At 41.1% G+C, this 18,011-nt stretch overlaps 1 protein-coding gene and 1 long non-coding RNA gene across 2 annotated transcripts; one reads left to right on the forward strand and one right to left on the reverse strand.

The window, feature by feature from the left end:
• The first annotated feature begins 580 nt into the window (after positions 1-580).
• On the forward strand, positions 581-18,009 carry LOC105355628 (uncharacterized). Its single transcript, XR_013647631.1, has 7 exons — positions 581-697; positions 1,444-1,478; positions 1,571-1,649; positions 1,780-1,863; positions 12,167-17,386; positions 17,513-17,615; positions 17,696-18,009. It is a non-coding gene; the product is annotated as an uncharacterized LOC105355628 (long non-coding RNA).
• On the reverse strand, positions 4,101-7,819 carry LOC101168728 (uncharacterized). Its single transcript, XM_078931256.1, has 2 exons — positions 7,527-7,819; positions 4,101-5,615 (listed from the first exon to the last, which is right to left on the reverse strand). Exon 2 carries the CDS (start codon positions 5,605-5,607, stop codon positions 4,363-4,365), a length of 1,245 nt encoding a protein of 414 aa, XP_078787382.1. The 5' UTR covers positions 5,608-5,615; positions 7,527-7,819; the 3' UTR covers positions 4,101-4,362.
• Positions 18,010-18,011: the final 2 nt, after the last annotated feature.

An 18,011-nucleotide genomic window follows, 5' to 3' on the forward strand; every position in this document is an offset into this window, starting at 1 on the left:
GTGGTTTAACAACTAGATTACAAGTCAATGTAGAAGTTTCCACTTTGAGGATCCCCTCCTTTTGTGATACCTTCACCCCTTGACCATATCAAACTTCTGATTACACTTTTTTATGGAATTTTCTTCACTTCAACTCATCCATCATCGTCTGACATAATACATGAGAGAAATGTAAACAATCAAACCTTAAGAGAAACTGGAAGGCTAAATTCAGGTAAATAAAAAACTTGGCGTTTGACAGAGTACGTCGTAATTTCTCTGGAAATACTTCCACGTTATAAAAGCAGAGTCTGATAAGAAAGCAAATAAAACTGTTGGGACGTCAAGTTTTTCTTGATGTATAACATTCCTAAAAAACGGAAACAGCATAATTGTGAAGGAATTTTTTGTTTCAAAGTGAAGCAAAGGCAACTGCTTTAAGGCCCCCCCCCCAAAAGAAAAGCTGGGTTTCTAGTTTAGACAAAATCCAATTTTAGTATATTAGTAGACGTGACTCCATAGAAATCTTGGGGGGGGGTCTGCGAAATAAAGTGAAAATAAAAAAATGCCCCCCTCAAAAAAACAACAACACATGCTTGATCAACCTGTGTAGCAGCATGGCTTTGTAATGACTGGAGTTGACATTAAAGTATCTCTACCTCTGTTCTGAAGGACAGAAGCCTCGAGGACACAAAGAAGACACAACCAGACTGAGCTGGTGAGTATGCAAAAGGACCTGAATGGACTTATTCATGGCTCATTAAAGTCCTATTATCTAACAGAATCCTCCTCATTATGTATGCATCATGAATTTGACCTGGTTTATTGGCGATGGCACATCTTCAGATTCATCAAAAGAGATTTAAAACCTGCTTGCAGGTCAAATGTTATAAAGAGGGAGGAGGATAGAAAAAACACGCCAGGCATTCACCAAAGATCGAATGAATGTGTAAATATGGACTGTTATGACAGGGTTTTATTCTATAAACAAAATGTAAGAGGAATTTTAAGTTGGATTTAAATATTAGTCAAATATGTGATCTGTTCAGAAGAGATTTTTTCAACTGGAAAGCAGAATGATACAGTTTTAAAGAGAAATGCTCCAGTTCTTCAACCATCTAAGAATAATATATGAATTTTTGGTTATTTAATGGTCTTTTTTTATTTATTCAGTAGGCTTTCACTTTATAAATGATGACAGTTTTTGCAGTGTGACTTCAATGCACATTACAAGACTAAATCTGTGTTATTTATTTTACAACAGGATTTTTAAACTATGTTTTGTCTTGTTTATATTTTTTTTTATAATCTTGTACCTGATATTATAAATGAATGCAAATAATAAGTTAGAAAAGAACATTGTTATGCTTGAGTTGTCTCCTGCTGGTACTGTTCAGTATGCAGATACTTCTTTTTCAGCTTCTATAACACATTAAAAACCCTCATGTATAAACTATTTTTCAGATTAAATATCAGAACAAACATCTCCATTATGTCAGGTAAATTATTTAATTAAATGATCTATAATGTTTTTATTCTATAATGATTTATTTTTGCTGAAGCTTAACTAAAACTCATGTCTGAAATTTAGACAAAAAGGACCCGATTCCAGAGACAAGGGTGCGGAAGCTGAAGAAAGATGGAAGCTGGATCCGCAAAGAAGATGACAGGTTGAGCTGCTGACTTTTCTTTTTAAAATCAGAAAGCCATAATAAAAATCCATTAAGCTTTTTAATACCATTTTAGACAAATAAAGAAACTTGCCACTTTGAAGAAAAAATAAAAACCCTTTTCTTTCAGCACCACCAGCAAACCAGTAGCACCGGAAAGCAACCCTCTGGTGAAACAAAATTCCTTTGTTCTGACGGCAGTTAAAAGATATGAGTAAGTGCAAAAAACATTTTATTGACACCTGAACATCAACACAAACAGTTCTTTGGAAGTGCCGAAGGCCTTAACTGATGAAACTAGCTTTGTCAAATGTTGTCTGAGATTAGATGTAGGATTATCTGCAACAGATAATTATTCCCATAAAAGGTGCGACTGAATATTTATATAAAAAGGAGGCTGTTGATTTAATCCCCAGTTTCCCAATTTCACATGCTAAGAGTGAGTGAAGTAAAATATAATCATTTGGAAAAATTAGACAAAAAAGATTTCATTTCAAATCAGTACTAAGAATTTCTGCATAAAAAGTTTGGGGACAACTTTTCCTTGTGTGAAAAGCTGAGCTGTTCATAATTCAGTATCAACTGTTATGCAGTGGCTTTTTGCTGCAGTGTTGCATTTAGAAAACTACAACAGCTGCTTTTCATCATGTCGCTGACAGCTGGAGCGACAGACCGCATCTGTAATTATGAGTAAAGACTGAGGGTGTCACATCTGTCAGAGTCACTGTTGCTGTGCTTTGCTCGTTAGGATCCTGGCTGTGACATTTTGATTACTTTGGAGATGGTTTTGGTCTGGTTGGACATTAATGTTACTTCATTGCTGAACTTCTGTAAAGTGCCAAACAATAAAGTCAGGCGTCTTACCTTTACATTAGATTCAATCAAATCAGCAGGTAAAGACTAAACACTGATAGAAAGGTCAAAGAATGGAATAATCTTTTCTATCATACTTTTTTCTATCCATCATCTATCAAAAAACAAATTCAGCACAGAAATGTAACAGCTTCAGTTAAAAAGGTTTTTATTTTATTCGTAAAATTGCAAGAAATTAAATTGAACATTACAGATTTTTCCAATAAAATCCTTTTAACTGCATGACTTATCTGTTTAAAGTCCCACTCCAACCATCTTTCGATAAGGGGGATGGGATAAGTGGGATGTTGTAAAAGCCTTCCCAGTGATCTTTTAGTTCTGATGAAGTTGTTTACAAGCAAACTCAAAAAAACTTTCTAAAAGATAGATTCCGCAGAGTGGCAGGAGTTCATTAAAAATGTATCTCTGAGTTGTGGGCGGGCCGGGGCCGCAGAGAAATCCCGCCTCCCCTTCTCCTCTGTTTATACTCTCTCCTGCTAGCTTAGAGCCCCTCACAACCCCAACATAACATTAACGGTGCTACAAAAATGGTGAGCGACATCAGAACTATCCAGCTGCCAGTTGGTATGAGGAAAACAAAGATGTACATGGATCTTCTGTAGTCACCCATGAGTGGATGCATCAGAATGGAGCGGAGCAGGGAGCTTGTGGCCCACCAACTGTAATTTCTTCACATCAACTACAAGCTGTTTCAAGCTGCGTTTTTTGTTTGCTCCTGATCCACAATAACTTGGATAAAGAAAACTTAATTTTCTTTATACATGACCTCCATCATGAGAATAATTCCACAAGATCATGTTAAAAACATTCAAAACAGGATTTTCATCAGAGTGGGTCTTTAAAACAAAACATTGCTAAATGAACACGGAGAGAAATACTGTTTTCACCCAACTTCATTTTTTATGCTAGTCATGGGAGTACAAATCAAATGCCTAGTGAAGAGTAGAGATTTAAAGCTTGGCTGATAATTCTAAGTCTGAGTACTGCTATTTGGTCTGATTTCCTTAACCCTTGTGCTATCTTGTGGGGTCCAGATGCCCCCACCCTTACATTGACATGTTCTCTCTACCATGACAACGGTGGATAAAGGTGAAGAGGATTTCATGTAATCCATGGACACCAGTGAAGATAAAAAAAAATCATTGAAGAAAAAAGGTTCAGCACACTGTCTTGTGGGGTCAGGGATGACCCACTTCCAACGTTGGGAGTGGGGTCATCTGCACCCCACAAGACAGCACAAGGTTTAAAGTGACCAACATTAAATGTTTGGTTTCATCCTCTGAGCTGCTGCACGTCACTAAAACGTCCTCTGGGTGCCGCTCTTTGCTTCACATCCGTGTAAATCCTGTCTTCCTCCCACTTTGTTAGTGAGAGGTAGCAGGTATCTCAACAGTGAAGAGCAAAACAAAGACTCAGGCACCATTTTCCATAAGAATATATATTCTGAATATATTTTATTACTTCATTTATTAGACTGGGAGGTTTGCGTGTCTTTTTTTTGGCATTATAGACCCACCTACTGTCAAACTTGTTTTACGTCTTTTGCTTGTGGTTTCTCTCATTGACAACACTATCCAGTCATCTGTTGAAAGTGTTTAATGTGTCCCATGCAAAACAGTTTAGACTGCGCTGGAATCATCAAGTTCAGCGGAACATAAAACTGGAACAAATCCTTATTTGCTCAGAAAAGTCCTTGTAAAGAGGCTGAAAGAAAGGTGCATCATTAAACGACAGAATTGGTCACAGATGACTCAGCATTGGTCAAATCCTCCTGATTCACTCATTTTGACAAAGTGATGGATCAGTACCAATCAAAGCTGGAGGTCGAGCTGCAGTGAGTTCACACAGACGGCTTGGCTTCAGTGATGGAGCTGATGCTGTGCGATGGCATCAAGTTGCTCCCGTTGATTGCAAAACGGTTCAGTGGGTAGATGCCACACTTACTAAAGCCTTCCTTCACAGTTCTGATGCCTTCTTCTTCTTTCGACAGCTGGTATGTTTTTTTAAAGACGCTCGAAAACTCTTTCTTGCTCACCGCAAAGTGCGTGTTGGGAGCACTTGTGTCATCGGTGAGTGACGCAAAGCGTTGCTTTAGCTCCGCAAACAAACCGGCGTCGAGCGGCTGCAGGATGTGGGAGCAGTAAGGCGGGAGACAAAGAAGAACGATGTCCTCCTTGCGAGCGGATTCCACAACCTCCAGGTTCACAGGCGACTTGTGACCGTCGAAAATCAACACCAGTGGCCGCTCCTTGGGAGCCCAAACGAGGAAATGTTTAAGAAACCATTTCTTAAATAGGTCTGAATTAATGCATCCTGAGTCGGACCACCCGTAGAGGGCGTTCAGTGGGCCTTCCGTTTTGTAACACACCCCTCCTGGGTAGGCCTTGGAGTAGACGATGAATGGAGGAATGTCTTCTCCCGCTGCACTAAAGCAAACAAGGACAGACACGTGGTCTCTTGAACCTGCCACTGGCTTGCAGCCCAGACTGGTGGATTTGGGCAGATTAACCCTCTTCCTACCCAGCTGAAAGCCCAGCTCATGGCAGTTGTAAATTTGGTAGGGCTTGTCTCTGAGCCTGTGAGCTTCTATGACACTACTCAACAGGCAAAAAAACTGATCCACCGCCTCCTTCCTGACACACACTGTCCTCCCACGGACAATGCTGTCAGCTGGCTGAATGCTAATATTCTTTTCTTGTCGTTTCCGAAAATTAAGCCACCAAGTCTGACCCAGTTTGGAAAATGCCACCCGTCTGTGCTGCCGCTTATAAATTGAGGATGCGAAGGAAACTACCTGCTGCTTTGTGAGTGGGAATCCATGCTTGGACATGTATAAGGAGAATTCAACCAGCAACTGCTCATCCGCAGATGTTATGAGCTGAGCTGGTCCGCTGCGGCTCCCCGGTGTTACTCTCCCACTCACTCGGTCTCCGAGTGAAGACTTCGGGACTCCAAACTCCTTGGCAGCTTGTCTCACTGTGCACCTTCCCGACTTTACCTCTATCAAAGCCTTCTCCATGGCCTTCTCCGTCCATTTTTTCTTTTTCTTTTGGCCAATTTTGTCCAGGTGGTTTCTTGATGGCATACTTTTTTCTGAGAGAGAAACAAAAGCAAGGGCTTGAATAATCTTCAGAAAGTATTTAACATAAGAAAGATTTGAGATGCATTTAAAAATGGGATTTGGAAAAATTAATATGGTGCGCCAATAAGAAGAAAAAAACGGAGAAAACATGCTTTTAACCTCATTACATTTAATAACCTTAGACTAAATCAGGGATCTGGAATCTTTAGCGCTAAAAGAGCCATTTTGGACAGTTTTTTTACTGACCAAAAGCCACAAAGTCCCAAGAAAATGTACATTATTCCATTATTTATGATTTTGTGGCCATTAAACCAATAATTTACAAAATCTTGCTTAAATATTTACAAGATTTACATTGTAACAATTTTATATATTTTTCTAAAGAGTAAAACAAATTAAATTCTTTATGTTTGACCACAAAACACACAAGTTCCTTTCAAAATACAATAAAAATCTCAATTTTAAGGTGTAACAAAGTTAAACATGACATTTTCTATCATCATGCCCTTGTCGCGCCATCATTCTTTTTGTTTTTTAAACCATCAACACGCCAACAATGGTGTGGAATCTGATTTTTTTTAAAATCTATATATAGAAATGTCTTTGAAGACTCTCATTCATCCAGGTTGGTTCCATTGTAGTAGGTTTAGGGGATGTTATCTGGACTTGGTTTTTAAAGTTAGAAGACGTTTCACCTCTTATCCAAGATGAGAATTGACAAAGCCTCTTGGATAAGAGGTGAAACGTCTTCTAACTTTAAAAACCAAGTCCAGATGACAGCCCCTAAACCTACTACAATATAAATAGAAATGCAATTCAATAATTTAAGAATATTGGCTCTGAACAGCACCTAGACACTTGAGCAGCAGAGGCTAAAAATAACTAATCACTGAAAATAAATCAAACTCTTTAACATCATTTTTCTCTGTTAAGTGATGTGCTAATAACATAAATGATAAAACAATCAACTAATAAAGATTTAAATAAACTACTAATCTATTACCTTATTTTCCAGAGTATAAGTCTTTTTTTTTTTCATAGTCTGGCCAGGGGTGCGACTTATACTCCGGAAAATACTTAATATGTATTCAAATCATTAGCCGTTTCCTTCAAAGCCAAGAGCTAAAATGTAGGGATAAAAGGGCAGCACAAAGCTCCAGATCCTCAGGTTGCAGGTCCCTTGTCTAAATACCACTTTAAAAATTCTTGTTTATGTACACACCCATATTTTAATTATATTAGTATTTCAAAGCAATGTCAGTACTGTGAGCTTTTGTCCTGATCTGCTGGTGCATTTCCTGGTTTGTTATGTACAGATGTTTATTCTTTAAGAATCCTACGCCATGTAGCACTTTTGGGTATTTTTATGTATGCCTTCTTTATGCAAAGTGTGTAAAGTAAAGAAGTCAGTACTCCTCTATTTGTTCTTGGATAGAATTATCCATTGATGCAGCTTGAAACAAATAAGCAATTCTGCACATTTCTTGAACTTGTAATTAAAATGGCAAATGTATTCAATGTAAAGCAAAAAAGCGTGTTTGGAAAAGAATTGACTCTCATATTAACATATTTTGGTTAATAATGTTTGCTAACAAAACGAAAACAACATAAAACCACGTGCTTCTCTATATCAACACTTTACATTCCTCATGACTCATAGTTGTCTCGTCGTGACCATTGTGGGCAGCATCCACACAAAATAACTTTCATTTTTTGCAAACACAAAACCAAATGGTTAACGAACATAGTTTAACAACCCCAAAATAGTCAAAGATTTCGATAGATCAAAGTTTTACTGGAGTTCATCTTAAGTGACTGCCCAACATTGATACTTCCTGGTGCATTTGAACATGTCTCCATATTAGACTTAGAATATTAAAAGTAAGTCAAACAGGAGTTAAGCAGTAAAGAGTTTCTCGTACTATTTTGTAGTAGAGGAAAGGAGATGACTTGTCCAGGGCCGCTTGTTGTTGTTCCGTAGCTCCTGCGACCTCACCGTGCCATTTACTAACTACGATTTAATAAAGAAAGGACGTTTTTGACACATTAAAGCACAGGATAACAGTTCAGTCTACATGTTCCTAACCATACAGAAGTATATGCATTTCTATTAGCAGCAGAAATATCAAATTACACCACCACTTTTCCAAACTAAAGTCTAGCATGTGGCTGCTACATTCTGAGCTACACGGAACAAAACCGGAAGCCGCCCCCACCAGCTGGCTTTTCAAAATAAAGACACATTTGATCAAGACACAAAGTCGTGGTCAACATCTGTAGTAATGAGAAGCAACTGGATCTGAAAGTGAAAACTGAAAGTAACGCAAAACAATTTGAAATAGTTTCTACAAATAAATTAATTGGACAAAAACCATTGCACTGTGCAAAAGTTTTAGGTAGGCTTTAAAAATAAAGCCGTAAATAAATAATGTTTTCCAAGGGCTGTGTTAAAATTGTGTCTAATGTAAAATGGTTTTAAAGTCTATCTTAAGCTAAAGAAGTAATTCATGAAAAGAATTTCGACCTTCAGTTTTTTTATGAGAAACAACTAAATTATTGTTTTCTTTACAATGTGTTTTAAATAAAAACAAAATAAATAAATAAATTTTTAGTATTTTAGGCTCTGTTTTGTTCTAGAATCTAGCCACAGGGGTTGCAAGCCAGTTGCCTCTGTGCCGGTCCCAAGCCCGGATAAATAGAGAGGGTTGCGTCAGGAAGGGCATCCGGCGTAAAAATTGCCAAAATAACCATGCGAATCATCCACAACACTTTAGACATACCGGATCGGTCGAGGCCCGGGTTAACAACGACCGCCACCGATGCTGTTAACCTACAGGGTGTCGGTGGAAATTTGACTACTGTTGGTCGAAGAAAGAGGGGAGGCAGAAGGGCCCGTGGCCAGAGAGAGAAGGGAAAAGGCAGGAACATAGGTTTGAGAATAGGGACTCTTAACGTTGGCACAATGACAGGGAAAGGCAGAGAGCTGGCAGACATGATGGAGAGAAGGAAGGTAGATGTACTGTGTGTGCAGGAGACAAGGTGGAAGGGCAGCAAGGCACGTAGTATTGGAGGAGGATACAAACTGTTCTATCGTGGTGTTGATAGGAAGAGAAACGGGGTAGGTGTGATTCTGAAGGGGGAGTTTGTAAACAGTGTTCTAGAGGTGAAAAGAGTCTCAGACAGGATGATGAGCCTAAAGTTAGAAATCGAAGGGGTGATGGTGAATGTAGTCAGTGGGTATGCGCCACAGGTTGGCTGTGAGTTAGAAGTGAAGGAGAGATTCTGGAGTGAGTTGGATGAGGTCATAGAGAGTTTTCCCAGAGGAGAGAGAGTTGTTATTGGAGCAGACTTTAATGGGCATGTTGGTGAGGGCAACAGAGGTGATGAGGAGGTGATGGGCAGGTTTGGTGTGAAGGAAAGGAATCTGGAGGGACAGATGGTGGTGGACTTTGCGAAGAGGATGGAAATGGCTGTAGTCAACACTTACTTCCAGAAGAGAGAGGAACATAGAGTGACATACAGAAGTGGAGGTAGGAGTACTCAGGTGGACTACATCCTATGTAGACGAGGTCATTTGAGAGAGGTTAATGACTGCAAAGTGGTGGTAGGAGAGAGTGTAGCCAGACAGCACCGCATGGTGGTGTGTAAGATGACTCTGGAGGTCAGGAAGAAGAAGAGAGGGAAAACAGAAAAGAAGACCAAGTGGTGGAAGCTACAGAATGAAGAAACTTGTGAGGAATTTAGGCAGAAGTTGAGACAGGTCCTGGGTGGTCAGGATGAGCTTCCAGATGACTGGGAAACTACAGCAGAAATTATCAGGGAAACAGGTAGGAAGGTGCTAGGTGTGTCATCTGGAAAGAGGAAAGACGGTAAAGAGACTTGGTGGTGGAATGAGGAAGTACAGGAATGCGTCCAGAGGAAGAGGTTGGCTAAAAAGAAGTGGGATGTAGAAAGGACTGAGGAAGGTAGACAGGAGTACAAGGAAGCGCAGCGTAGAGTGAAGAGAGAGGTGGCAAAGGCCAAACAGAAAGCTTACGATGAGCTATATGACAGGTTAGACACAAAGGAAGGAGAGAAGGACTTGTACAGACTAGCCAGACAGAGAGACAGAGATGGGAAGGACGTGCAACAGATAAGGGTGATTAAGGACAGAGATGGAAAGGTGCTAACAACCCAAGAGAGTGTACAGAAAAGATGGAAGGAGTATTTTGAGGAGCTGATGAACGAGGAAAATGACAGGGAAAGAAGGGAGGAAGATGTGGTTGTTGTGGAGCAGGAAGTAGCAGAGATTGGAAAGGATGAGGTTAGGAAGGCTCTGAAAAGGATGAAGAGCGGAAAGGCCGTTGGTCCTGATGACGTACCTGTGGAGGTATGGAAGTGCCTAGGAGAGACAGCAGTGGAATTTCTAACAAGGTTGTTCAATAGGATTTTAGAGAGTGAGAAGATGCCTGAGGAATGGAGGAGAAGCGTTCTGGTTCCGATCTTTAAGAACAAGGGTGACACGCAGAACTGCAGCAACTATAGAGGAATAAAGTTGATGAGCCACACAATGAAGCTGTGGGAAAGAGTAGTGGAAGCCAGGCTTAGGAAGAAGGTGGAGATTTGTGAGCAGCAGTATGGTTTCATGCCCCGTAAGAGCACCACTGATGCCATTTTTGCTTTGAGAATGTTGTTGGAAAAGTACAGAGAAGGTCAGAAGGAGCTGCATTGTGTGTTCGTAGATTTAGAGAAGGCGTATGACAGGGTGCCGAGGGAGGAGCTGTGGTACTGTATGAGGTCGTCTGGAGTGGCAGAGAAGTATGTCAGAGTAGTTCAGGACATGTATGAGAGAAGTATGACGGTGGTGAGATGTGCTGTAGGTCAGACAGAGGAGTTCAAGGTGGAGGTGGGACTACACCAAGGATCAGCTTTGAGTCCTTTTTTGTTTGCTATGCTGATGGACAGGCTGACAGACGAGGTAAGACAGGAATCTCCCTGGACAATGATGTTTGCGGATGACATTGTAATTTGCAGTGAGAGTAGAGAGCAGGTGGAGGAACAGCTAGAGAGGTGGAGGTTTGCTCTGGAAAGAAGAGGCATGAAGGTCAGTCGTAGTAAGACAGAATACATGTGTCTGAACGAGAGGGATCAAGGTAGAAGCGTTAGGTTACAGGGGGCTGAGGTGGAGAAGGTGCAGGAGTTTAAGTACTTGGGGTCAACAGTTCAGTGTGATGGGGAGTGTGGAAAAGAGGTGAAGAGGCGAGTGCAGGCAGGTTGGAGCGGGTGGAGGAAAGTGTCAGGAGTGTTGTGTGACAGAAGAGTGTCAGCAAGACTCAAAGGAAAGGTGTACAAGACAGTGGTGAGACCAGCTCTGCTCTATGGGTTAGAGACGGTAGCAGTGAGACAGAGACAAGAGGCTGAGATGGAGGTAGCGGAGATGAAGATGTTGAGGTTCTCCTTAGGAGTGACCAGGTTAGACAGGATAAGGAACGAGTACATCAGAGGGACGGCTCATGTTGCCTGTGTTAGCGACAAAGTCAGAGAAGCCAGACTGAGATGGTTTGGACATGTTCAGAGGAGGGATAGTGGATATATTGGTAGAAGGATGTTGGAGATGGAGCTGCCTGGCAGGAGGGCAAGAGGACGGCCAAAGAGGAGATACATGGATGTCTTAACAGAGGACATGAAGTTGGCTAATGTTAGGGTAGAAGATGTTCATGATAGAGTGAGGTGGAAAAGGATGATTCGCTGTGGCGACCCCTGATGGGAAAAGCCGAAAGAGAAAGAAGAAGAGGCTCTGTTTTGTTCATTTATGGCAAACTCAAGTCCTCACAATTTTTCATCATCTCCTGTGGGGGACATGTCCCCATGTGTAGAGCTGACCAGGTGGACCAACTTCTTTCCACTGCTATCGGTCTTGAGCCAGCAGCTCTATATCCTTTGCAGCAAATCTGTGTTGCTTGAGAGGATAGCTCTTGAAGGGTGGTCAAGTGGTAGTTAAGGGGCATTGCCAAGCCAATGGGTGCAGTGCTGCCCAGCCAGGTAGGATGCTCTGGGCTGGTATACGCAGGCTCTTAGCACTTTGTTGGAGAACTCTGCTATCAAAGCCACCTATTTTTGCTCCCAACATCTCATTTAGAAGCCATGTCTCTGAGCCATACAGCAGGATAAAGAGCACTGACGATTTGTAAACCTGGCTGAACTGTATTATTACCGAAGGCCGGGGGTTTGGGCCATCATCAACATACATGATTTTGGCCTTTCACTTGGTTCACTTGGAGGCAAAGTTTCTCCACCTCTTTATTGTAAATTTTCAGTGTCTCTTAATTAATATTTCTTTACCTTTAAAACTCAATTGTTTAACTAAATTAGCTTTTGTGGCATGTGTGTTTTGTTAATAGAGGTTCAACCAATCAGAAAGTGGAGAAAGTGAAATTTCTCCATGAGGGTGTTCAGCCTAATGGGTCATCTATTGAGACCCAAAGCAACCCAAAGTTAGCAAATAAGATAATTGAAACATGTAAACACATGAAAATTATTACTGTTTTTTCTCCACATTAAAAAAATGTTTCTGCTCTCACAGGCCTAAAGAACCTACGAAGCATCTTGTTACTCTTCCGGGTGAAAAAAACAAAACAGGCAATGTGAAGACATCTCCTTTAGTAGATTCTGCATCACTTCCGAAGCGAGTTTCAAATGCCAAGATCAAACAGAAGGAGCTTGCAGCAAATGAAGTCCAACCTCTTAATGATACTGGTGTTGAAAAAGGAATCATGTCAACACCTGAGAAAGCCACTGATTTAAGGTTGACGCAAAACACAGATAATACTAAACCTGTGCCACCTGGAGACACTGATAATCAGATTGCTCTTTCAAAACAAGATCAAAAGGGAATAATTAAAGATACTGCTGATGTTAAAACAAAGTCATTGCCTAAGGCTGTTAATGTGGAAACAGTAACAAATGAGACATCTCTACCCAACACCCAACAACCAGTCGTTGGTGGTCTTTCTGAGGTTCCAGCCGTCAAAGCTGATATTAAAATTACAGAGAGTTCAGAGGATCTTGCACCCCTTCCAGAGCCATCAACAGTGATCAGAGCTGAAAGAGTAGCTGTGTGTACACCAGGAGATAAAACAACTGCCCCAAACAGTGAAGAATCATGTTCTCAAGGTCTTTCCAAAACACCCACTGGCAAAGCTGCCATTACATCTGGAGAGAGTGAAGAGAAACCTGTAGCATTGCCAGAGCCAGTTTCGGTAGTCAAAGCTAAGAGTGAAGTCCAACTGGCTGATGATGCTCCTGTTGGCCAAGGTGTTGAGTCAACCCCTGAGCAGGCTTCAGAACACACAAAGACTGTAGTACATCTTGAACCATCTCCAAATACTGATACTCAGACATCTTCAGAACAAGAGTTAAATAAAATAGCTAAAGCTACTGCAGAGGTTAAAGAAGGTTCATCACCCGAAGTCCCTTCTGCTAACATAGCAACAGAAACAGATGAGACATCTCTACCAAATAATATGCCATCAGTTCTGAGTGGTCTGCCTGTGGTTCCATCTGCTATAGCTGATTTCAAATCTGCAGACAGTCAAGAAGACCCTTCACCATTTCCAGAGCCCTTTATAGTGGTTAGAGCAGAAAAGGTAGATGTGTCTCCTGTGAAAGATGAAAACACTTTCCTTGACAATGGCAAACTAGTCAGTAACAACTCCTCTCAGTCACCTGCTCCTGAAGCTCTTCTCAAATTGACAAAAACTAAAGAGGACTCTGCAGCAACACAAGAGCCATCTGAAAGTGAAGTCCAATCTATCAAAGGTGGTGTTGTTGAACAAATGAATGAGCCTGCACATCAGTGTACTGGATATGGTAACCGAGAACTGACTAGAAAGGAAAATGTCGAACCTTTATTATCTGCTGACAATAATAATCAGACGATTCCTTCAGATCAAGATGCAAATAAAGTAGCTAAATCTATTGGAGGGATTGAAGTGGAGTCATCACCAGAGATCCTTTCTGCTAAGAAAGAAACAGTAACAAATGAAACATCTCCATCTAAGAGTATGCCATCAGTTCCGAGTGGTCTGTCTGAGGCTCCACCTGTCAAAGTTGATGTCAAACCTGCAAATCCTGAGACTCCTGCACCCCTTTCAGAGCCAACAACAATGATCAGAGCTGAAATAGCAACTGGGTGTGTACCAGAAGATAAAACAACTCCACCTAAAAGTGAACAACCACTTTCTCAAGATCTTTCCAAAACTCCAACTGACAAAGCTGCTATTACATCTAGGAAGAGTGAAGAGAAGCCTGTAGCGTTGCCAGAGCTGCTTCCAGCACTCAAAGCTAAGAGTGATGAGGAATTGGCTGATGATGCTCCTGTTGGACCAAGTGTTGTGTCAACACCTGAACAGGTTTCAGAGAACCTACTGAAGAAGCCTGTGAAGATTGATTCATCTCCAAATACTGATACTCAGAAATCTTCAGAACAAGATGCAAAAAAAGTACCTAAAGCTGCTGGAGACATTGAAGTGAAGTCATCACCGGAGGTCCCTTCTACTAAAAAAGAAACAGTAACAAATGAAACATCTCCATCTAAGAGTATGCCATCAGTTCCGAGCGGTCTGTCTGAGGCTCCAGCTGTCAAAGTTGATGTCAAACCTGCAGAAAGTCCAGAGACTCCTGCACCGCTTCCAGGGGCATCAACAATGATCAGAGTTGAAAGAACAACTGGGTTTGTACTAGAACATAAAACAGCTCCACCTAACAGTGAACAAGCACTTTCTCAAGATCTTTCCAAAACTCCAACTGACAAAGCTGCCATTACATCTAGGAAGAGTGAAGAGAAGCCTGTAGCGTTGCCAGAGCCGCTTCCAGCACTCAAAGCTAAGAGTGATGAGGAATTGGCTGATGATGCTCCTGTTGAACCAAGTGTTGTGTCAACACCTGAACAGGTTTCAGAGAACCTACTGAAGAAGCCTGTGAAAGTTTATTCATCTCCAAATGCTGATACTCAGACATCTTCAGAACAAGATGCAAATAAAATAGCTAAAGCTGCTGGAGAGATTGAAGTTAAGTCATCACCGGAGGCCCTTTTTACTAAAAAAGAAACAGTAACAAATGAAACATCTCCATCTAAGAGTGTGCCATCAGTTCCGAGCGGTCTGTCTGAGGCTCCAGCTGCCAAAGTTAATGTAAAATCTGCAGAAAGTCCAGAGACTCCTGCACCGCTTCCAGGGGCATCAACAATGATCAGAGCTGAAATACCAACTGGGTGTGTACCAGAAAATAAAACAACTCCACCTAACAGTGAAAAAGCACTTTCTCAAGATCTTTCCAAAACTCCAACTGACAAAGCTGCCATTACATCTAGGAAGAGTGAAGAAAAGCCTGTAGCGTTGCCAGAGCTGCTTCCAGCACTCAAAGCTAAGAGTGATGAGGAATTGGCTGATGATGCTCCTGTTGAACCAAGTGTTGTGTCAACACCTGAACAGGTTTCAGAGAACCTACTGAAGAAGCCTGTGAAGATTGATTCATCTCCAAATACTGATACTCAGAAATCTTCAGAACAAGATGCAAAAAAATTACCTAAAGTTGCTGGAGACATTGAAGTTAAGTCATCACCGGAGGTCCCTTCTACTAAAAAAGAAACAGTAACAAATGAAACATCTCCATCTAAGAGTATGCCATCAGTTCCGAGTGGTCTGTCTGAGGCTCCAGCTGTCAAAGTTGATGTCAAACCTGCAGAAAGTCCAGAGACTCCTGCACCGCTTCCAGGGGCATCAACAATGATCAGAGTTGAAAGAACAACTGGGTTTGTACTAGAACATAAAACAGCTCCACCTAACAGTGAACAAGCACTTTCTCAAGATCTTTCCAAAACTCCAACTGACAAAGCTGCCATTACATCTGGGAAGAGTGAAGAGAAGCCTGTAGCGTTGCCAGAGCCGCTTCCAGCACTCAAAGCTAAGAGTGATGAGGAATTGGCTGATGATGCTCCTGTTGAACCAAGTGTTGTGTCAACACCTGAACAGGTTTCAGAGAACCTACTGAAGAAGCCTGTGAAAGTTTATTCATCTCCAAATGCTGATACTCAGACATCTTCAGAACAAGATGCAAATAAAATAGCTAAAGCTGCTGGAGAGATTGAAGTTAAGTCATCACCGGAGGCCCTTTTTACTAAAAAAGAAACAGTAACAAATGAAACATCTCCATCTAAGAGTGTGCCATCAGTTCCGAGTGGTCTGTCTGAGGCTCCAGCTGCCAAAGTTAATGTAAAATCTGCAGAAAGTCCAGAGACTCCTGCACCGCTTCCAGGGGCATCAACAATGATCAGAGCTGAAATACCAACTGGGTGTGTACCAGAAAATAAAACAACTCCACCTAACAGTGAAAAAGCACTTTCTCAAGATCTTTCCAAAACTCCAACTGACAAAGCTGCCATTACATCTAGGAAGAGTGAAGAGAAGCCTGTAGCGTTGCCAGAGCTGCTTCCAGCACTCAAAGCTAAGAGTGATGAGGAATTGGCTGATGATGCTCCTGTTGAACCAAGTGTTGTGTCAACACCTGAACAGGTTTCAGAGAACCTACTGAAGAAGCCTGTGAAGATTGATTCATCTCCAAATACTGATACTCAGAAATCTTCAGAACAAGATGCAAAAAAAGTACCTAAAGCTGCTGGAGAGATTGAAGTTAAGTCCTCACCGGAGGTCCCTTCTACTAAAAAAGAAACAGTAACAAATGAAACATCTCCATCTAAGAGTATGCCATCAGTTCCGAGCGGTCTGTCTGAGGCTCCAGCTGTCAAAGTTGATGTCAAACCTGCAGAAAGTCCAGAGACTCCTGCACCCCTGCCAGGGGCATCAACAATGATCAGAGCTGAAATACCAACTGGGTGTGTACCAGAAGATAAAAAAACTCCACCTAACAGTGAACAAGCACTTTTTCAAGATCTTTCCCAAACACCAACTGACAAAGCTGCCATTACATCTGGGAAGAGTGAAGAGAAGCCTGTAGCGTTGCCAGAACCAAGTGTTGTGTCAACACCTGAACAGGTTTCAGAGAACCTACTGAAGAAGCCTGTGAAAGTTGATTCATCTCCAAATACTGATACTCAGACATCTTCAGAAAAAGATGTTAATAAAATAGCTAAAGCTGCTGGAGAGATTGAAGTCTCTTCTGTTGACAAAGAAACAGTAACAGATGAAGCAATTCCACTTAAGGGAGACCCAGTTCCTGGTCGTCTGTCTGAGGCTCCAGGAGTCAAAACTGATGTCAAACCTACAGAGAGTCAAGAAGATCCTGTCAAAACACTAGAAAGCACAGCAGACTTGAATACAAACAACATGGTTAAGCCAGTGCCATCACAAAATACTAGTACATCTACCTTTAAACAACAAATAGAAAAGGTAACTTGTAAAATTGTTGAAGAGGGTGAATTTGAGCCAATCCCTGACATCCTCACACTTCATAAAGCAACGCCTGTAAATGAGACAACTACATCTAAAATTGAAATCCCAGCTACTGATAGTTGGCGTAAATCACCTCCTGCTGAAACTTTGGTAAAGGCTGCAGAGCGCGAAGAGGATTCTGCAGTACCTCCAGAGCAAGTTCCAGCAATCTGTACTGAGAGCGATGTCCATCCTCTCGATGATGCTGCTGCTTTTAATCAAAGTGATGAGGCAACATCTGAGCATGCACCAAAACAGATGCCTGCTCTGAAGAAAGTTCTAATTTTGGGCAGTTCTGAGGATTTGAGGAAGATTGCAGAGGACCTAAGTTCTACAAAGAACAACTTGAGATTATTGTGAGTTTCTATTGTCTTTTTCTATCAATCCAAATAATTTGTACTTTCAAAAATTTGCAATTTAAAACTTTTTTTTGATTGACTATGAAAAGCTGTAGTAACAATCTCTTTCACTCTGTGCTTCAGCAGTAAAAATGATATCTGCACTTACTGCAATCAAATCATTGATGGAAAAGCCAAGATTGTTTTTAGTGAACCTTCAGTGATCTGCCACCCGGAGTGCCTCAAGGTTTGCCTTATCTTTCTTCTTAGAAAGCATAATCTTAATTTTTGATAGTAGATATATTAATGATCTATATGTTTTTACAGTGTGGAGTTTGTGTGAAGGACCTGGGGAGTCTCGAGATCACCATGTTCTTGCGTGATGAAACGATCATGTGTGTTGACTGCTACAGGAAAGCTTGAGTTTTGATGGCAGTGAATGGAATTAATTTGAGCAAAGAATCCAACAAATATTTTTATTACTTTCCTCTTGCCTTTTGTTTCTTTTCTTTTTTTTCATGTACCAGTTTCCCATCATTAAAAGTTTAACCATGTTGTCATGATTAAAAATTTAGTAATTAAAATACTTGTCAGCAGTAATTACCACAAATGATTGAAATAAATATTTGGCAATCCTAAAACA

The sequence above is a fragment of the Oryzias latipes genome, chromosome 14, assembly GCF_053564925.1.
Source record: "Oryzias latipes strain Hd-rR chromosome 14, Olatipes_Hd-rR_3.1".
In the NCBI taxonomy this organism is placed as follows: Eukaryota; Metazoa; Chordata; class Actinopteri; order Beloniformes; family Adrianichthyidae; genus Oryzias; species Oryzias latipes.

What these genes read in the sequence shown, in the direction of transcription:
- LOC101168728 (XM_078931256.1), bottom strand. Translation starts at nt 5,607, where the DNA reads ATGCCATCAAGAAACCACCTGGACAAAATTGGCCAAAAGAAAAAGAAA.